This window comes from Stegastes partitus, unplaced genomic scaffold (assembly GCF_000690725.1).
Source record: "Stegastes partitus isolate 25-593 unplaced genomic scaffold, Stegastes_partitus-1.0.2 Scaffold479, whole genome shotgun sequence".
Taxonomy (NCBI): domain Eukaryota; kingdom Metazoa; phylum Chordata; class Actinopteri; family Pomacentridae; genus Stegastes; species Stegastes partitus.
Window position 1 is genome coordinate 161,737 of NW_007578210.1, and position 18,674 is coordinate 180,410.

Sequence of the window (18,674 nt, forward strand, 5' to 3'; positions counted from 1 at the left end):
AAGCAAAGACTTGTTAAACATGTTAAAAATTAAAATGCTATTACTCATAAAAAAGAAAATAATGAAGTTGAATGTCTTGAATAGCTTCATGGTTGAATGGCTTCACAATTACAAGTTTTAGTCTTTTGTAGAATCTGATGCAATCGGTTCATTTTCGGTGAATTTTTAAATGAGGCATGTAAAATAAAGTGACTTTAATAAAATATCACAATTCAGTTAAGTTTCCCAACGAACAGCACGTCACAGATTCAAGAACAGAAAGTTGAAAATCCAACAATTCTTTGTGTTTTTACAGCTTTTGGCTTTTATAAATGGTGTCAGTTTGGTATTAGTTTCTGTTGAAACATAAAATGCCTTTAAATCTTTCATGGTTCAAAATGCTAACAACAAAATAACAAAATATACATGTATCTAAATAGTTTTAAATAAAATCAAAATGCCGATCTCAATTTGTGTCTCACTGCTTTGTCCATCCATCCATTATCTATACACCGCTTAATCCTCACTAGGGTCACAGGGGGGCTGGAGCCTATCCCAGCTGACTTAGGGTGAAGGCAGGGGACACCCTGGACAGGTCATCAGTCTATCACAGGGCTACACTTAGAGACAGACAACCAAGCACGCTCACATTCACACCTATGGACAATTTTAGAATCACCAATTAACGTCAACATGTTTTTGGACTGTGGGAGGAAGCCAGAGAACCCGGAGAGAACCCACGCTGCACGGGGAGAACATGCAAACTCCATGCAGAAAGATCCCAGGTGTCCTCACCAGGATGCGAACCGGTGGCCTTCTTGCTGCGAGGCAATGGTGCTAACCACCAATCTACCTTGCAGCCCTTGTTGCTTTGTTTTGAACTTACATCCCAATTACTAAACTACCAAAAACATCTGCCAAAAATGTTCATCTACTGGTAATTTGCTTCTAAAGGGCATTAAACACCATGATCCAAGATTCCCTAGAGATAGCACATACCACCATTTCTATTTAGGAAACCCCATACATGCATTTTTAAGCAGCACGGGTGTATTTGTGCTGTAGTTTATACAATCTAACACACAGAGATAAAACTTTTTAACTGTTGCCATCCGATTCAGGAAGTATGCCTGCTGGTCATGTGAATTAATTCAGGAGAGAGAAAAACAGGTAAAAATGACTGTATTCCTTGTACACTAATGAATTATTTTCAAGTGGCACACAAATTATGCCCAGAAGAGAAGTGGGAACATCATTAAGGTTCTTACAAATGTTTGAAAATGAATTTAGGCTTTTATTCTTCCTCAATACCACACACACGCACACACACACACACACACGCGTGCACACGTACACACATGCGCGCACAGACACACTCAGAGCCTAGAAGGTCTGCACCAGTGTCGTGGATCATTAATGAGCTCAACACGAGGCTCTGGGTTCGCCACAGGCTCAGCTTGGCTGAATTCCCGCTGGGAGGCAAAACATAGGCTCAGCTACCCAAGAGATGACCCACACATTACACCCTGCTCATTGTGAAGGAGACGCACACAGAATGCAGAAGCAGACAAAAAATGCATAACAGTTAAAATAATTTCCTCATCAGCTGTATGTCATTTAAAGCATGTTTCAGTCGAGGTAAGTTTTGCATTAAGCGTTCCCGATGTCTTGTTTTGTATTTTACAGTCTTAATTCAGCCAATATGTGAGCGACGACAACACGTGTAATAACGACAGGCGTGTGAAGGTCAAAGGGAGAAACAATGCAATGGAGACACAATACAAACACAATTCACATGGATGAAAAAAGAAGTATGAACTTGAAGACATTTCATAGCATTTGAGACGAGATTGATTTTGTAACATAAACTATTAAAATGAAAAAATCACATTTACTCTGCTTGTCTTGAAGATTTGCTTCCTTTATTAATAACAGTAAGACCTTATGTAGCTACTTTAATGGAAAATGAATTAATTAAAACAAAAAAAACAATGCTTCTACAGTATTCCTTACATACATTACTAAGATGTACTCACGTGAAAGCAGCACCATTCATCTCTCCTTTACTGGAACGCAGCACTTTTAGCCTCTATTTTTCCTACATTACCATTCCGTGGGGCCTAATGGATGCACATTGTACTCTGTGCATCTTCTGATCCTATATTCATTCACACAATCACTGCAGGTCACTGGCCTCCATCTACAGACAATTCCCTGGTCTCTCACGCAAGACATTAGCACAGAGCGGAGTGAGATGGATGGGTGAGGCAGAGTGGCTTCAGCTGCAGCTGCACAATTCACATTTCTCTGAGAAGGAAGGCAAGTTCTCGAAAAAGTCTGAAAATTCTACATTTGAATCTGGTTCCCAAGTAATACAACGGAGGAATTTCAATTTGGTTTTCCTGTGGGTGTAGCAGTAGAGTTAACTCGTGATTAGTTTCAGTACAGATATATCATAGTCCTCTCGTAGTATTTTAGGCTTGAATTTGAAATTTTCAGTTTCACTGCTTTTTAGCAGGTGATACAATGGTCAGCACAATCGCCTGATAGCAGGCCGGGTTTAAACCTGCTGCTTAGCTGTGGTTCTGCTATGCCTGTGTGGGCTTTCTTTGGGTGCTCTGGCTTCCTCCCACAGTTCAAAAGCAGGTTGATTCTAAAATGACTGAGTGTGAACATGAATTGTTGTCAGTGTCTTTGTGCTCGCTGTGATAGTCTGACTTACCCGATCTAGACTTTGGGTGTGTCTACCATCTCCACAATGCATGTCATGCAGCTTTCTCCTCTTCCACTATCTGCATGTAACCTTTTTCCTAAATCCCCGTCACTATGAAAACAATAACCTCCAAACAACAACTTGTCTGCTGAAAATAGGACGTTTTGTTGAATGATTTGGATTTGCAATAAGCAGTTTTAATGACAGTGCTTGCCTGGCTGAAAGCAAATGTTCTGCTATAACCATTACCCCATCATTACTCTTCAGGGTGGCACTGTAGCTACACCCTGGGTCAGGACCATTGTTTCTGATTTAAAGACACACATCAGATTGTTTTGTCCCTTACATCAAAATGATAATGAAGTGCAACCAAACCATTCTCAAGCCCTAACACTGTACTTTAGAGATAGGTCTGCCTATGCAAGAAAAGCCCTGCAATGAGATCTGTTCAGAGCAGACCCCACCTCTTGCCCTATGTCAGCTCGGATAGGCTCCAGACCCTTCTGACCCTGTACAGCAGGGGTGTCAAACTCATTTTCATTTCAGGCCACATAAGCACTATGTTTGCCCTCAAAGGGCCAGTTGTAATTGAAAGACTGCATAAATGTAATGACTCCTTTACATGTTGTTAAATAGTTGTCTCTGCATTTGATTGTTATTTATTATATGTACAACTATTGTGCATGTAAAATATATGTAGCAGGGCTTCAGACTAACTTTTCCAATGGTAGCACTGGTGCTACCAACTTTCTTTGTTGGTCGCACCAGCTAATGATTTGGTGCCTCACCGCTTATTTTGTTGGATCAGCATTGCCACAGCTATTAATGCTGTATGCTGATGAATAGTTGTTTTTGTATAACTTAGTTATGTTGTAATGATTTTCAGTGATACAAGACTTGATATTTGTAAAATGTTTCAATCTGAAAATATATTTATTTTGTCACCAATCCTCTTCTGACATCAGTCATTAACTGGACACAGGCTAAACACTTGCTGAACATGTGTATGAGTTGATGGTGCATTTTACAGATGTTCCCTGAACGCCTCACATGCTGCTCTGGTAGAAGCTACCAGGTGTCTGCAGTGCAGCTCCTCTGACAGGTGAGCGACCAAACATTTGTTGGAAAACAGTGGAAAGTGCATTCTACACAAATTTGCCCACAATGAAAAGATTTCTATGAGCAGAGTTTCTAAGCAGATTTTTTATTATTTTTTTGTATGAACACACTTTTCTACGAGCTGAGCACATTGTAAATGTCCATACCACTGGCCATCATGTTTATAGAGTCAAAATCATGATCATTGTTAAAATGTGAATCTTGCAGATTGAATGTGGGGCTATTTTTTCTTCCTAACTGACTCAGTAGAGATCTGTCTGCCTGCACCTGAACACTTTTACCATCAGGTGTGTCAGACCTCTCCCTTTCTCACCTCACTTTTTTTTTTTTTTTTAAACATGGTCGTCTATGTATCGTTCTGTCATTGGTACACAGTGTTCTGTTTTACATGTCAGGCAGAGAGAGATTGAGTCAATGTGGAAGAAATATGACTATTTCCAACCACAACAACTGGAGCAGCAGCTACCTGTGCTGATGGAAGGAACCAGATCAGCCTGATGATCATCGTTCACTCTCACAATGTGACCACATGAAACTTTAGCTTGCACACGCTCATAACTGGTCACATATGAGAACATTTTGGTCTCAGTCTGGAGCCCTGTGTAGGCACACTGCTGTGTTATTTTACCATAAATTCTAACATTATATTACGTTATATTATATCAGGTAAATCCCATTAATTAATCAGATTAGGAAACACACATCTCTCGCGGGCCACTTACAATCGTGACGGCCGGATTTGGCCTGTGGGCCTTGAGTTTGACATATGTGCTCTACAGTATAAAGAGGGTATAGCTGATGGATGGATAATTTTTTGTGTGTTTTATTTTTTTTCTTTTCTAAATCTGATGCAAAATGCCCATTTTAGTAGCTCAGATCAATTCAAACCAGCTTTTAATGGAAGACGGAAAATATTTTTGTGAATATAAAGAACAAATTTGATTTGATTTGTTCCTCAGCTGCATTTCACAGCAAGATTTGATATTTAAAAGCAACGACTACAAAGAACTACCAACTGGGGTAACTACAACCATCATAACTCACCTAGTTGCGGTAGAAATACAAATAATAGAGTGATACATAATAATTCACTCTGGGCACCTCAAATTTAAGCAGATAAAAAGCACATCTGGTCGAGCTGAAAATGTTTCAACTTGTGTTATCTTGCAGCCCCTCTGGTGGTTTGGTTATATTGCAGCCTACAGTACCTGTCTGGTCCTCTCTCGCAGGTCTTTATCTTCATAATGGGGGTGGTTGGTGAGAACTCTGCCTGTGCACAGCTTGACTCCAGCGAGGAGCTGCATGCTTCCAGCAAACACTGCCTGCTTGGGGGTCTTTGTGCTGTGGACAAACACAGATATAGAGGAGGGAGAAGTACATCATTCACCTTCACACACAATCTGATAATTTATATCACAACTAGGCTTTTGATGAACTACAGTAGGCTTCGAGTGCTGCAACTGTAAAACAATACAAAGAATAGGTACAATAAAAAGAATAAATAAAAAACACTGAAAGATAAAAGGAGATGAAAAAAGTCTGGAGGCTATTCACAGGTGCATAAAGTCATCAGAAAAGTTTGATTGAATTTGGCTGTAGTTTATTTTCAAGTTTTGTTATTCAGTCCAACAGGTTTTTTGCTTTCTGGTCTGTAGCAATAATTGGGACCTATTGATGGCATTTTCTTTCAGTGATGGTAAAAGATGTGCAGCTACTGTGGTAAAAAGGAAAGAAAGAAAAAATCTGTAGACCCAAGGACAAGCACTGTGAGGTTGTGGTGTGTTAACAAGCTACAAGGCAACTTTGTTTGTATGTGTGTGCGTGTAAATGTGTGTTTCTTGTTAATCCAACTTGACCTTGATCGGTCTGCACCGTGAGACCACACACAGAAACCCACACATGTATGCACTGGCTTATCTTTCTAATGCACACTCATACCTACACACAGGGCAGTGCTGGGGTTGACAAAACTGATTGCAAAAGATGGGAATCCTGGGTCTTAGTGGATAGTCAGCTCATATAATCACTAAAAGACCACAAATTGATGTTTTGTTGTTTGGGTTGGGTCACATCTAAAATTAGGGGGGTGTTGCTGAGCATTCGGTCCGACGGGGCAGGAGTGAGCGGGCGTTTCCACCATCAGCAGTGGCAGGGAGGAGAATATTCAGAGATCAAAATTGATATCCCGATTCCAGCACAGCAAACGAATAGTCGGCTATTCAGCTGTTCGGGTCCAGCCCCAGTAATTATGTTAACTATTTTTTGTTGCTGTTGTTTTAACAGCTCATCAAGGCAAGTGGTTTTAGAGGGTTTAATCTGTTGATGAAAATGGCAGTGTACCCTACCTTTTGGGAGTAAAACTATAAATTTGATAAAAAATAAGTCTGTACAATCCTACTGGTGCTTTGAAACACCCAAAGAAAATGCTATGCCATGCTACCATTTTACCATAAAACCACAAGGCAATGTATTGAAAAAAAAAACTGGCCTAGCAATGGCATTCTAGGAAAAGTCAATGAGGAACAACAATGTTCATCTTGAAACATCCTGACGGGAACATGAATGTCTGAAGTAGACATTGTTGGTCTGAAGAGACCTTTCCTATAAACATTTGCAGCACCTCGTGCTGCCCTGATATGAGTCTCAACGTGGTGCTACAGGAAACATCAGGCGATGACAGAAAATGTTGTGCAAATTCCAAAATAACTTTATTTCATTGGATGAAATAAAACTTTCAATCATAAGAAGCACTACAGTCAGTAAAATTCCTTCTCTGGTATTGGCATTGCAAAAACCTGTTTTATGGTGGGACTAAAGGAAAAGTCAGGGAATCATCTAAGTCAGAGGGATTTATTCTCTAGGGTCCATGAAGTACATAAAAAAAAAAAAGAAATACTAAATTCAATGGCACTCTATCCGGTAGTTGTTGAGATATTTCAGTCTGAACCACAGTGGTTGGCTGATCCACAGACATAACCAAGCATGAAGCCATGTAAGGCTAAAATGGACAAATCACTCATGACTACCATCTGTATAGGGAATTCTATGAGGAGGACTATGAAGTGTCCAGTTTCAATTTAAAAAAAGAAAAAAGTTTCATACCTTACCAAAATCATTCCATTCATTGGTGATCCATTTAAACTTCCTTTAATTTAAACACAATGCTGGACACACTGTCTGTATGCTGGACAAACTTATGCCCCATAACTGAGTTACCTTGAAGTTTGTCTTCGGCACATTTTTAACTTCAGAATTTAATTATTACTATTATTAATTATCTTTATTGTTGAATGTCGAGAATGCAGACTGTCAGTCATTCAGGTCAAGGTAATCTTAAGTGTTTCAGCAGAATGCAATTGTATTTCACTTTTTTTGTTTCTTTAGAAATAAAGAAGCCTCTTGGATGAGGGGTGAAATGTCTTCAAGAAACAAAACAGAGTCGTCCAGTTGCCATCTATTGAAGCATTCAGGATTACCATGACCTGGATGACTGACAATCTACACAGACATTTAATAATTAAATTTGCAAAAAGAAAGTAAAGTATATCGTAAGCAGAAAACTCCAGCAGTTGAAGTCTAGCTGATTCATTCACACTGCACAAAACTTTTACCAACTCTGATTAGGCAAAGTAATTTAAAGACTTAAAAGACTTTTGCTAGATCAGTGTTTTAGGTAATGATGGCTTCATCTTTTCCTGGCAGAGAGTTATGGTAACCAGTGATGTAGCTTAATAAATTATACTTTCATTTTCATTATCGCTACACAGAAAGAAGACTTAAGATATGTCAGAACGAATGCCGTTAACCTACATGAATAATTAAAATGATTAAAACCGTCATACTCTCGAGCACCTTTTTCAGCTTTGTTTTAGTTAGACAATGACCTTCATCAAAACCAGTTAGCTGAACTCTTAATTATGTTTCATTTGCAGCTCAGTAGGCAAAGGACAGGAGTGAATGGTTTGGCACACAGTAAATTGGAGGAAGAGTCTGAATCCTGCCTTTCACTGCATCAAGACAATCGATTCTGAGACACAAAGAGTCAGAATTTAAATATGGGATTTTCAAAGATTCCCATCACTATGGCTGATCTTGCTAACTTTTGTTTTTTAACTAAATAATCAAAAGGTTATGTTCGTGCATCTTTTCCTCTGTGAATCTTTTCATCTCCATACATACAAGCCCACGCACGCAAATACACACACACACACACACACACACGAACACACTGCCAAACTTTAGTGCAGTGGCCATTCAAAAGAAGCTGATTGCTTGGCCTCTAGCGTTGCTGCTTGCAGCTTTTCAAAATCATCGACCAGCTACTCATTCAAACTACTTCATCCTTGACACTGACTGTGTAGTGTTATCAAAACATTCAAATTAAAACTCAAATTAGCTGATGCTTCATTACCTAACTTTAACCCTCTCTACATGGCTCGGAGTCAACTGCACTTATCCCTTGTCTTTTCATGGAACCATTTAATGGTTGCTGTTGTTGTTAAACCAGTCAATTAATGTAACACAATATAAATTGGCTATTCTATAAATATTTTTATATATGATTAATATAAAAATTCTAAATACATAAAAAGTAAATAGGAAAAACTCGTTGAATTAATTCCCAAAAACAACAATTCCAATTTTTGTTAATAACGTCAATGATAAGTAATGGGAATATAAAAAAAATATGCTTTGCCTTTGTCCTTCAGGATACTGAGTGTAGATTGATGGGGAAAGTATCAACTTTGTTCTTCAAATTAAATCGATATCACTATAAAGTATGCCAAAAATGAAAGGATCTGAATACTGAAGTGACTATAAACACTGGAACAAGAGTACACAAGAATACTGAGGAATACTAAGCATAGGAGACAATGCATATTGCATGCCCTGTAGGGTATATGTATGTGGTACAGTAATAACTAGCCCACATGTTTTGTATGTGAAATAAAGGCTTATTTATGCCTCAGTGGTGGGTGGGGGGGTGGGGTATACTAATATATGGGTTTATGTGTGGGTTGATGTCTTAGCCTCCTGACCTGTAGCAGAAATGAACCATTTCCATCTCTGCCTGTATTCTGTGTGTGTGTGTGTGTGTGTGTGTGTGTGTGTGTGTGTGTGTTACAGGGAGCGGAATTGATCTCCTTCAGGCTGATTTACATTTAAATTCACGTTTATATTCTCGAATGTAAATCCCAAAAGGCACTAACGTGGACCTCATTGACACAAAAGTGAAACGATGACAATAATTGCAGTATCCAGTGAGAGCTGAAGGAGACTCACTGCAGTGGTTTAACTGAGATGTACGCTTGCTTGTAATTTCTCAGTGTGTATAGGTCAGTGTTTACAGGTTCATGTACTTGTATTTAAAAGTGTACATTAGCACCTGTTGCTAAACTTTAGACACGCCATTAAGAGGATCATTATCTTGATTATCACTGGGCTGCAGAAGTGCATTTTAGCTTCTTTTTATCTGCCCGTTTCTGGCCACAGCATGAAGCTGTGGCTCAACTATATGTTTCCTGCCAGCCACCAAATAGAAGAGAGACAAAGTTTGCAACCAGCTAATTAAACACAGAAGAGCATTTGGCTGCTGAAGATCATTTGTCAGGTTGTCGAAAACACAACTTCACCATAAGTAATGCCAACACTGCTCGGTGTCCTCTTGATGAGACATTAGGGAACTGATTGCTAAAACATTTGGCAGAACAACTTTACACTGTGACAAAAACAAATGGATTAATGCAAGCCTATTGATAGCTTTGTACAAATGTAAGTGTACAGGAAGCCATGTCAGAGAGCTAGCATGTAATGCAGTAATTATAAACCATCTGAACCCTAAAACCTGCCGAAGAGTTTGAAAGGAATGCTATCTAGCCAAAATGCAGTACAGTCGTGACTCGATAATCCGACACAATGTAAAACCTTCTTTTATGTCGGCTAACAAGGCTGTTGGATTGTCAAGACAGAGGTTGAGATACAAGGAGGGCTTGATGCTTGAAGGGTCATTTGTTGTTAATATTGATTGTCTATAGTAATCAGTATAATCAGTAGTGTATTGTTAGAACACTACGCATCGCTGGATTTCACGCCTAATTGACCGGTGCGATTCTGCACGTTCCGGCCAATTCCACCCTGTGGGAGCGCATCCCCGGGGTGGAAGTGGCCGTAAAGCACAGGCAGTTGATGCCAGTTTAGTTAGCAGTCACAGCTCTGTTTCCACCATCGACAGCAGCAGCGGGGGAGTGGTGGATACGCTCCACTGCTACCATCCATGTTTACTTCCGCAAATACTGAGCACGCTCGCTGCGTGTGACGTCTTTGTGTCCTCTTCATGCGGGACGCTTTTGGGTCGTATGAAGTTCACACAGCAGATCACATACAAGTCGCATTTAATTAGAAACATGAACGAACTCACAAAAAATCTGATTTCACAAAAGAATCCAAATTGAGCATTAAGTCCTGCAGTCTGAACGTAGCCAATCTGTTGGATTGTTCAGTCAGATAATACGGCGTTATCCTTATTTGTGACATAAAATGTCATGTTGGAGTCAGAATCCAAGGCTGTCTGTATGTTAAGGCTATTTTTCATGGGGTCCGTTCGTTTTCCCTATAAACCTGTCAGATAGCAAGGTTTTGGATTGTTCAGGGTCGATTATCAAATCATGACTGTATTTATCAGAGCCAGAAGCAAAAAGAATTTATTTATTTATTTATTTATTTTTTCAATGGCCCTTGAACTAATCATTAACAATGTGCAATTCCATTAGAAAACATCAACAAACCCAAGCTTAAACTGTCTAGTGTACCGAGGGGCACAAAAACAGGCGCAATTCAAAGTAACATATAGAATCCAGAGACTTTTTCTCAGCTATAAATTTGACAGGAGACCATTTTAGAAGACAGCGAACCCAAAACTCACATCTAAATGGAGCATTTGCATCTTGGATGTTTACTACAGCACGACCATTTACAGCCTCCTGGAGACAACAGGACATAATTCTTGAGGATATCAAGAGGATAACCACACATCTAGAGAAGAAGAATACCATGATGGGTTTCAAAATGCAAAATTAAGAAACTAATTCACGGTAGCGATGTCCCCAAAATGTGGGCTAAATAGTCCAGGTCTTCAGGACCAGTATTGAAGAAAAAAACATCACATCTGAAGAGTTTGTGCGGGGCGCACACACACACGATACACAAACACTCCCCTTCATCTCTCTGTCACTGCCATAAAAGACACAAAGAGACATTTATTCTAAGCGTATATTATTCTCAAGTCTTATTTTTCTTATTATTGAATGTATATGCTTTTGTTCTTAGTTATATCAGAAGTTCACTTCCATACATCCTGCAGTTCCACAGTTTGTATGCATTCTTAGATTTTTTGTAATATCGCAGAAACTGTTTGAGATAAACATAACATGTTTAAGTCATTTCAATCACATGGTCAAAAATTTGATACTTCAAATTCGTGATCGTCGTAGATATTTGTGAATTGGAATTGTACATTTAAGGAAGTTAAACTCAGATGGTGTTTGGCCTCCGACCTCTCGTGAACAGTGACCACGCTCAAGATCACCTCATGGGACGGACACAGCCATGATTGGTTGGATGCTGATTTGAATTTGACTCCAAAGACCTTTCTGTACAAAGAAGGTCACTGAAATGTAACTGGGGCTTTTTCCATTATTTTACTTCGGCTTTTATAACAAGTTATTCTTTGTATCTTAATTTGGGTTCTTCCGTTTATGTAACTTCAGCTTTCTTTTTCAAGGTTCTTTGTACGTTAGTCATCTGTTTATGGATTTCCATGTACTATTTTTCACCTGCTTGTTTTTGTTGTTTTCCTTGAAGTTGGGTTTCTTAAGTTACTTTTCTAAAGCAACGGTGCACACATTTTCTTTATGACAATGACCTTTGACTCTTGGTATGTTTACTTCGGCACACTTTTCAACTCAACAATGAAAATCTTGTCTCTGCGTTGTTGAACCAATTCATCCAGCAGGTCATCACAGCGACACATTGTGCAGTGGCCTCCCTCCATTTAGAAAGGGATTCTAAATTGATCGCCGCTCTATCAACTGTTTCCAGGGACAATCACAGTGAATTAATTAGTTGTTTATTTGTAATTATTCATTCTCTGTTGTCTGTTACTTTATTGTTATCCTATTGTTTATTTGTAGCTGTAGTACATAAATGTCTGTGTGTAATTATCGTCGGTCCTACAGTGTACTTCTTTGTTTGGGAACTGGAGGTCAATGAAATATGAATTCATGACTTCTGACTATAAGACTGATCAATACAAGGACATTTGAAAATTTATTGATATTCCTTTTTGAATATTAGTAATTATTTTCAGATGTAATATTCGGTGGCGCTTCTGATTGTCAACAAGTGCAATTTAAATCATAAGGTGCGGTTATGCTACAACCCTACATTATGCTACAACTGTGATATTTGACATTTGAGTGATCAAAATCACTTTTAAAAAATGTATAAGGCCTAATAAATAATAGAGAAAAAAAGACTCAGTGACTCAACAGTGACTAGCAGTCATGTGAAAAAAAGTAACCGCCTCTCTGGTTGAACTGCAGGCTGTGTTTACACAGAGCATATAGGAGGCAAGCATAGAAACAAACTAAAAATGTAAGAAAAAAAATATCTTTATTATGTGGAGGTACACTTTTTCCCCAATACTGGTAACACTTGTGTGCATTCTTTGTATAATAAATATTGAAAAAAATTCTGCTTCTTTTTTTGTTTTTCTTCGTTTTCATGATTTATGACATTATAACTTTGTTATACTGCACATGCCATGGCTGTGCTGTTTCCATACAGGTACAGGAGTTTATGTTGCAGTGAAAAACTTGCCCACATTGAGTACAAATGTGACAGGATCAGAAACAGATTGTCAATAATTACACCTTCTCCTGCTATATGTTGCAATGTCTGCTCTGATAAAAACACTTGATTTTTAATAAGAATCTAAATAAATACAAAGTGAAATGTCTTCGTCTGGAACAAAATCTGCAGAAATCCACTTATTCATACTGTATATACTTTCACAACAAGCACCTACATAAAAGTATGATGTTGCTATTGTAAAAACAAATTCAAAGACTTTTTAAAGAGTGCCTTTAGAGCACACTAACCTCTCACCTGCAGATACAGAAGTAATAAACCTACTCCATGCCCTCTTGACATCTTTGTGCTTGGCACAGACACATATCGAGTTCACCTGTAATGTAACACTCGCACTTAACTACAAAGGGGATTTCACTTATTCTGACTGATCATATCACCTCTCATTAAATACATTATAGCAAATGTATGCCCTCATTATTTTTGAATTCAGTTTTACAGACTGCTGAAGAACAAAGAGAAGAGAGAAAAAAAAGTCAAACAAGATATTCAAAGCAGCTGAATAGAATTAATTAAGCACAAGGTTTTTTGAATTGAAAATGTAATAAAACTGAAAACCATATGCTTTTGATCAGACTGACAATGTTTAAAACACAATACCGCTATACTTCATATTATACAAAAGGTGCCATCAATGCATGTCCTCTGTTATTAAATGGTGATTGGTAACCTCACATGATTCCAAGCGCAACGTTGAATCCTTGCCGAGGCCTGAGCATTTTAAAATACTTGTGTGGGCGTTCAGGGTCTGTCATATAAAATGTCTAAATAGCTGCTTTTCTGATGAGTCCTTATGTTACTTTCAAAGCAAAAAATACCCATTTCATTTAATATTAATATTTAATTCCACCTGCAAAGAGTTGGAGTCGCAAGCTCCGACTGCACATGCACACACAAAAAGTTAAGTGTTACAGAGTGGAAATTATGGTGATGACTAATGGTGAGATTGAAAAATTGATTGCGAGTGTTCTTATACATTTGACAGGCCATATATTTCCTGCTGAAGTCTCACTTCTGATTGAGAGATGTGTAGTTCACTCAAGGACATCGCTTCTGTCCTTTTGACTCTCTCTCTCTCTCTCTCTGTAAGCTGCCTCTGGATGAGTTAGGATGCAGAGGGAGGAAGACACACACACACACACACACACACACACACCACACACACTAGCACAGATCACAGACACAGCACTTTCCCCATTTAAGGATGAGGCCAAATGCTTCTAATTTAGACAATTTAAAGCACGACAAGGAGCCGGATGACAGGAAGACAATTAAGGGAGCGAGAGAGGGAGTCGGCGTAAGAGGAAGCAGAGGATGTAAAAAACGGTGAAGATACAGTTTCGCAGAAGGAACTGAAAAACAGATTTTTTACTGAAGGATTGAGATACAAATGAGTAGTGGCACATGCTTCCTAAGAGTGGAAAAAGGAATTTGTTTTAATTAGACGGACAGAAAGACACAATGAAATAGATCCACAAAACAAGAGAGGGAAAGAGATTGATGCCCTATTAGCACTGGGCGAGAATTATCAGGGGAGCTTGAATGAGTTAGGAACTTAACCTTTATCTAGACAGGAGGGACAAGTGAGAGCACCCCCACCATAAAAATGTCAGTATTGGTCATATGAAGAAACACCGAAAACAACCATTGTTTACAGTTTTTTAATAATCCCTTCGCTCTCAGTGGGGATGGAAAGGCTAAAAGTTGTTTGGAGGTCAGGTAAAATTCTGTTGGTACAAGACTTTGAACAGAGTTGCTACAGTAGTCGTCTGCATACATGAATAAAGATGCTTTTTGTAACGAAAACATGTGATGTGAATCTTTCAAGATATTGTAATACAAGTGGAAAACTAGACCTCCTCTTGGCTAAATTTTCAGGCTCAAGAGAATCTAACATGTGATTGGAGGGTTCAGCCAATCAGAAGGGATTTTCCATCCATCCATTATCTATACACCGCTTAATCCTCATTAGGGTCGCGGGGGGGCTGGAGCCTATCCCAGCCGACTTAGGGCGAAGGCAGGGGACCTAATAAGATAGTACCAATGGCTTCAAAATTCACAGTAAGAGTAAGATGTGTTGCCACAATGCATCTGAAAGAGGACGTATACTTGAGAGAAGCCACAAACTAATATTGACTTTAAGCTTGACTAACTTTAGCCTCTTTCAGGCTCTCTATCCTTGGAGACACTTGTGGATCCTACTGCTGTCTGATTCTTCTGGGATGTAATAAACTACAAAGAAATAGTCTCAAAAAACTGGAAACTGAACTGCCATGGTATGTGGCAGCTCACCTGTCTGATGTGAAGACATGTAGACTGACACAGTGTGACCTGCTGTGGCATCCTGGTCCAGACTGATCCGATCTCAGCAATAATTTATAACTAGACAAATTTAATTAACTGTTGTTCCATGTACAAATGTGTGCATTTCTCTCTATAGATACACATGTGGATCCTACTGCTGTTTAATGCTGCAGGCAAAAAACAAACTCTGAGGTTCCAAACAGCTAAAAGGAACAAACTAGTTTGTTTCTAACTAAACTTTTGGAGAGCATCAGTAGCATCTCAAAATTACACCATTTAACAAACTGTGAAACCAGAAATAAATGCCAGATTTTAAACTTCCAACAGCCTTGGAACTACTCACGTGTGATCTGCTGTTTCATCAGAAAACCAAATCTAGGCTTAAAATCACGATATCTCACCAAAATTATGTCACATTTCTCATTTAAAATTTCAATAAAATGAGAAGAAGCTGAACGGTGCTCTTGTTCCTGGCTGAGCATTTTGCTTTAAGGAACGTGGCCTTGTTGGCAACCATTGTGTGGTGTTAGTCCTGTGAACAACTCTCAGTGTAAGTGGATGCCTGCAGGGGTGAGTTAAGTTACTCTAGTCAGTCATAAGTGTCTAGATAGGCCTGTGCCATGTTTGGCGCCTAGAAAAATAAAATCAAGGCTCATGCAACTTTACGACAGTGTCTCTCCCTGCCTCCCGCTTAATATTGCAGAGCTGGTCAAACAGTAAAGGTTACCAGCTACGAGCCAGGCTGGAGTAAGAACATTAAGCCTAAAACCAAAATCTAAACTAGCCCTCTTCCAACCAAAATCCAATTAAACTTACAAAATTCAGATTGGGAGGCAGTCCTAAATGCTACTGCAGTAAGTAAGGTAATAACTGTAGTGGGGCTTGTCTGAATGCAGTGCTAATTCTCCTACGTCAGTGAAGAGTCAGTTACAAGCAGTTGTCCAACTCCAGAGCAGAGAAGACTCCCCTCCTAGACAATAATATCAGCATCAACATGTTTAGCTGTCAGAATGATCCACTGGTGTATCATCCACTTACTGCCACTGATCTCTAACTTGGATTCATCGGTAAATATGACTTTTTTCCATCATCAACTTTAAAAACCTGCTCTGTCTTAATCTATCTGAAGCAGCTGACCACGTTTTCCCTCCTGAGTGGTGGTTTAGAGACACATCCTCTCACAGACTAGACAGTTTTCTTTTGACAGAACTTTTACTGATTCAAGTCTAGTATTCGTCATTTAGCGGACTCTGTATCTGTGATGAAGTTGCTTTCTATATGTCAGTGGACAAACCTTGATGTATTGATCTTCTGATGGTGTGGTGTCTTTTTGTCTGCCTAAAGGCGCTTTGGATTAAGCTGATCCAGTTTTCGAAAAGTGTCTTAGAGTGTCATGCACCGCCCCCTTAGAAACCTTCAGTCAAGCCATGATTTGAGCTGAGAAAGCTACTCTTTGCTCAGAATAACAATTTGTCTTCTGACACTTTCACTTAGGTCTGATGTATTGTTTACCACTATCACAATGCTACTTAGTAAGTAATGTTCTGCTGAAAACTTGATGCACAGTCATATCTATATATATTTATGTATATCCATACAACAATTAACCACATTAAAACCACTTGCCTACAATTATGTAGGTAACCTTTGTTCTACCAAAACAGCTTCGACCTGTACAGACAGCTTTGGGTGTCCTTTGGTATCAGGCACCATGACGTTAGCAGCAGATAATTTAAGTCCTAAAGATTGCACACAGTTTCCCTAAAGTTTCCCGCACATACTTGATCAGTCTAAGATCATCAGGGGCTTTAGAGGCCATATCAACACCTGGAACTCTCTGTCACATTGTTCAAACCGGTCCTGCAGAGTTTTTACAGTGCAGGTGGCGCATTATTATATTGAGGCCACATCAACAATGGATGAAGGTATGTGTCAAAGTAACATCCACTTCAATGCAGGACCCAAGGATTCCTGGCAGAACAGATCCAGAGCACCACACCGTCGCTGTTGGCTTATGTTCTTCCCACAGTGTGCCCTGCTGTTATCTCCCAGCTGTCCACGTGATGAAAAAGAAAACCTGATCCATCAGACCTTTTCACCTTCTTCCACTGCTTTATATTCCGGTTCTGACACTCACATGCCCACTGTCGGTACTTTTGGCTGTAGACAGGAGTCAGCATGACCAGTCTGTGGCTACACAGCCCCATAAACAGCAAGCTGTGATGCACCACGTTCTAAATCCTTTCTATCGTAGCCAGCATTAACAATTTCAGCTATCTCTACGATAGGTTTTCTGTGGGATCGGACCATTTGGGCAAGCTTTCCCTCCCCACACACACACTGGGCACCTGTGTATACAATTAAATGTATTATGATTAGATAAAATTGCAACATTCACTGTATGTGGTTTTGTTTTCTGTTTTGTAGTAGAGCAGTTTCATTTTTGTTTAGTCGTCTCAGTTTTTGTTGGTTGGTTTGGTCTCTGTCTTGTGTGTCTAATTGACATTGAGTCAGTGCTAATCTGAGCTACGGTACCACCTGTACTGGTCCCACTGAGTATGTAGAAATAAAACAGCTGGGATATCATTTGTTAACAGCAAAAAAGGCACTTACACTGTAATGTCGATATCTGTGCTCAGCCATGTAAGTTAATAAAATAGAAAAAAATAAATAAATTTACTCCTGACTGATTTGCACCTGACCAGTATCTGGAGCACAACTGCATGGAACTGTTTTTTTTGTTTGTTTGTTTGTTTTTTGATTGACTGATCAGAGGACATTCTTATTTCTGTTAACACTCCATTTGAATTATTTACCTAATAATATTAATTAGTCACTCACTGAGTAGTCTGACTAATTTTTTGCAGGCTTCTGGAACCATGAGCCTGCCACTGGTCACTCATTTCAGTCTGCTTTGTCCTCTCCTTCCGCTATCTGCACGTTTCCATTTTCAAAATCCACTTTGTTACAGGAAACAACAACAACCTCTGGGCTGCAACCTACACACAGGGTTTGAGAAGGATTCAGATGTTGCAGTAAGGAGGCACGGCGAGTTTTTTGGTTGTTTTTCTTCTGTGAAATATCCATTTTATGGCAGTGCTCACCTCCCCACATGCAAATGTTACACTAAAACATCCGCCTTTACTACTTTGAGGGAACACTGAAGCCACATCCTTTGCTTATCTTTGCCCAAGACGATTGTGATTGGTTGACTGAAGTAGAAACAAGCCTGTGTTTGTTTGTTTGTTTGTTTTTTTTATCATAGAGAAGAATAAGGATGAGGTGCAGTCAGATCATTATGTAGTACAGAATGGGCTGGCTAAGCAAGTCTTTTTCTGTCTTTTGTTAAGTCTTGGGACTAAACCAAGTATTTTTTGCTTGCCTACATGTTACCAACCTTATTTAGTGAGAATATTCAATCAGAAAATGTTCATACTGGTAATTCTGGGAATAGTCATAATGGTCTCTGAGAAGGCACTGACAAACAATCTGTTTTCTTGTTTAAGCGTGGGGACTGCTATAAACAAGTCAGTGTTTGAATCAAATGTGCTGACTTTTACATTGGAGCCCGTTCCTTCCCTGAATGGGTCTCCATGCTGAGTAGCTAGATGAGCCTCCTGAATTTGCAGCA

General features: G+C 39.2%; 1 protein-coding gene across 1 annotated transcript in view; it reads right to left on the reverse strand.

The window, feature by feature from the left end:
• The window catches only part of dpy19l3 (dpy-19 like C-mannosyltransferase 3), a 75,571-nt gene that overhangs the window by 11,331 nt on the left and 45,566 nt on the right, over positions 1–18,674 (reverse strand). The window contains exon 16 of the mRNA XM_008286967.1: positions 5,020–5,152. Coding sequence (XP_008285189.1) covers positions 5,020–5,152 — 133 coding nt within the window. The remainder of the gene's footprint in view (positions 1–5,019; positions 5,153–18,674) is intronic.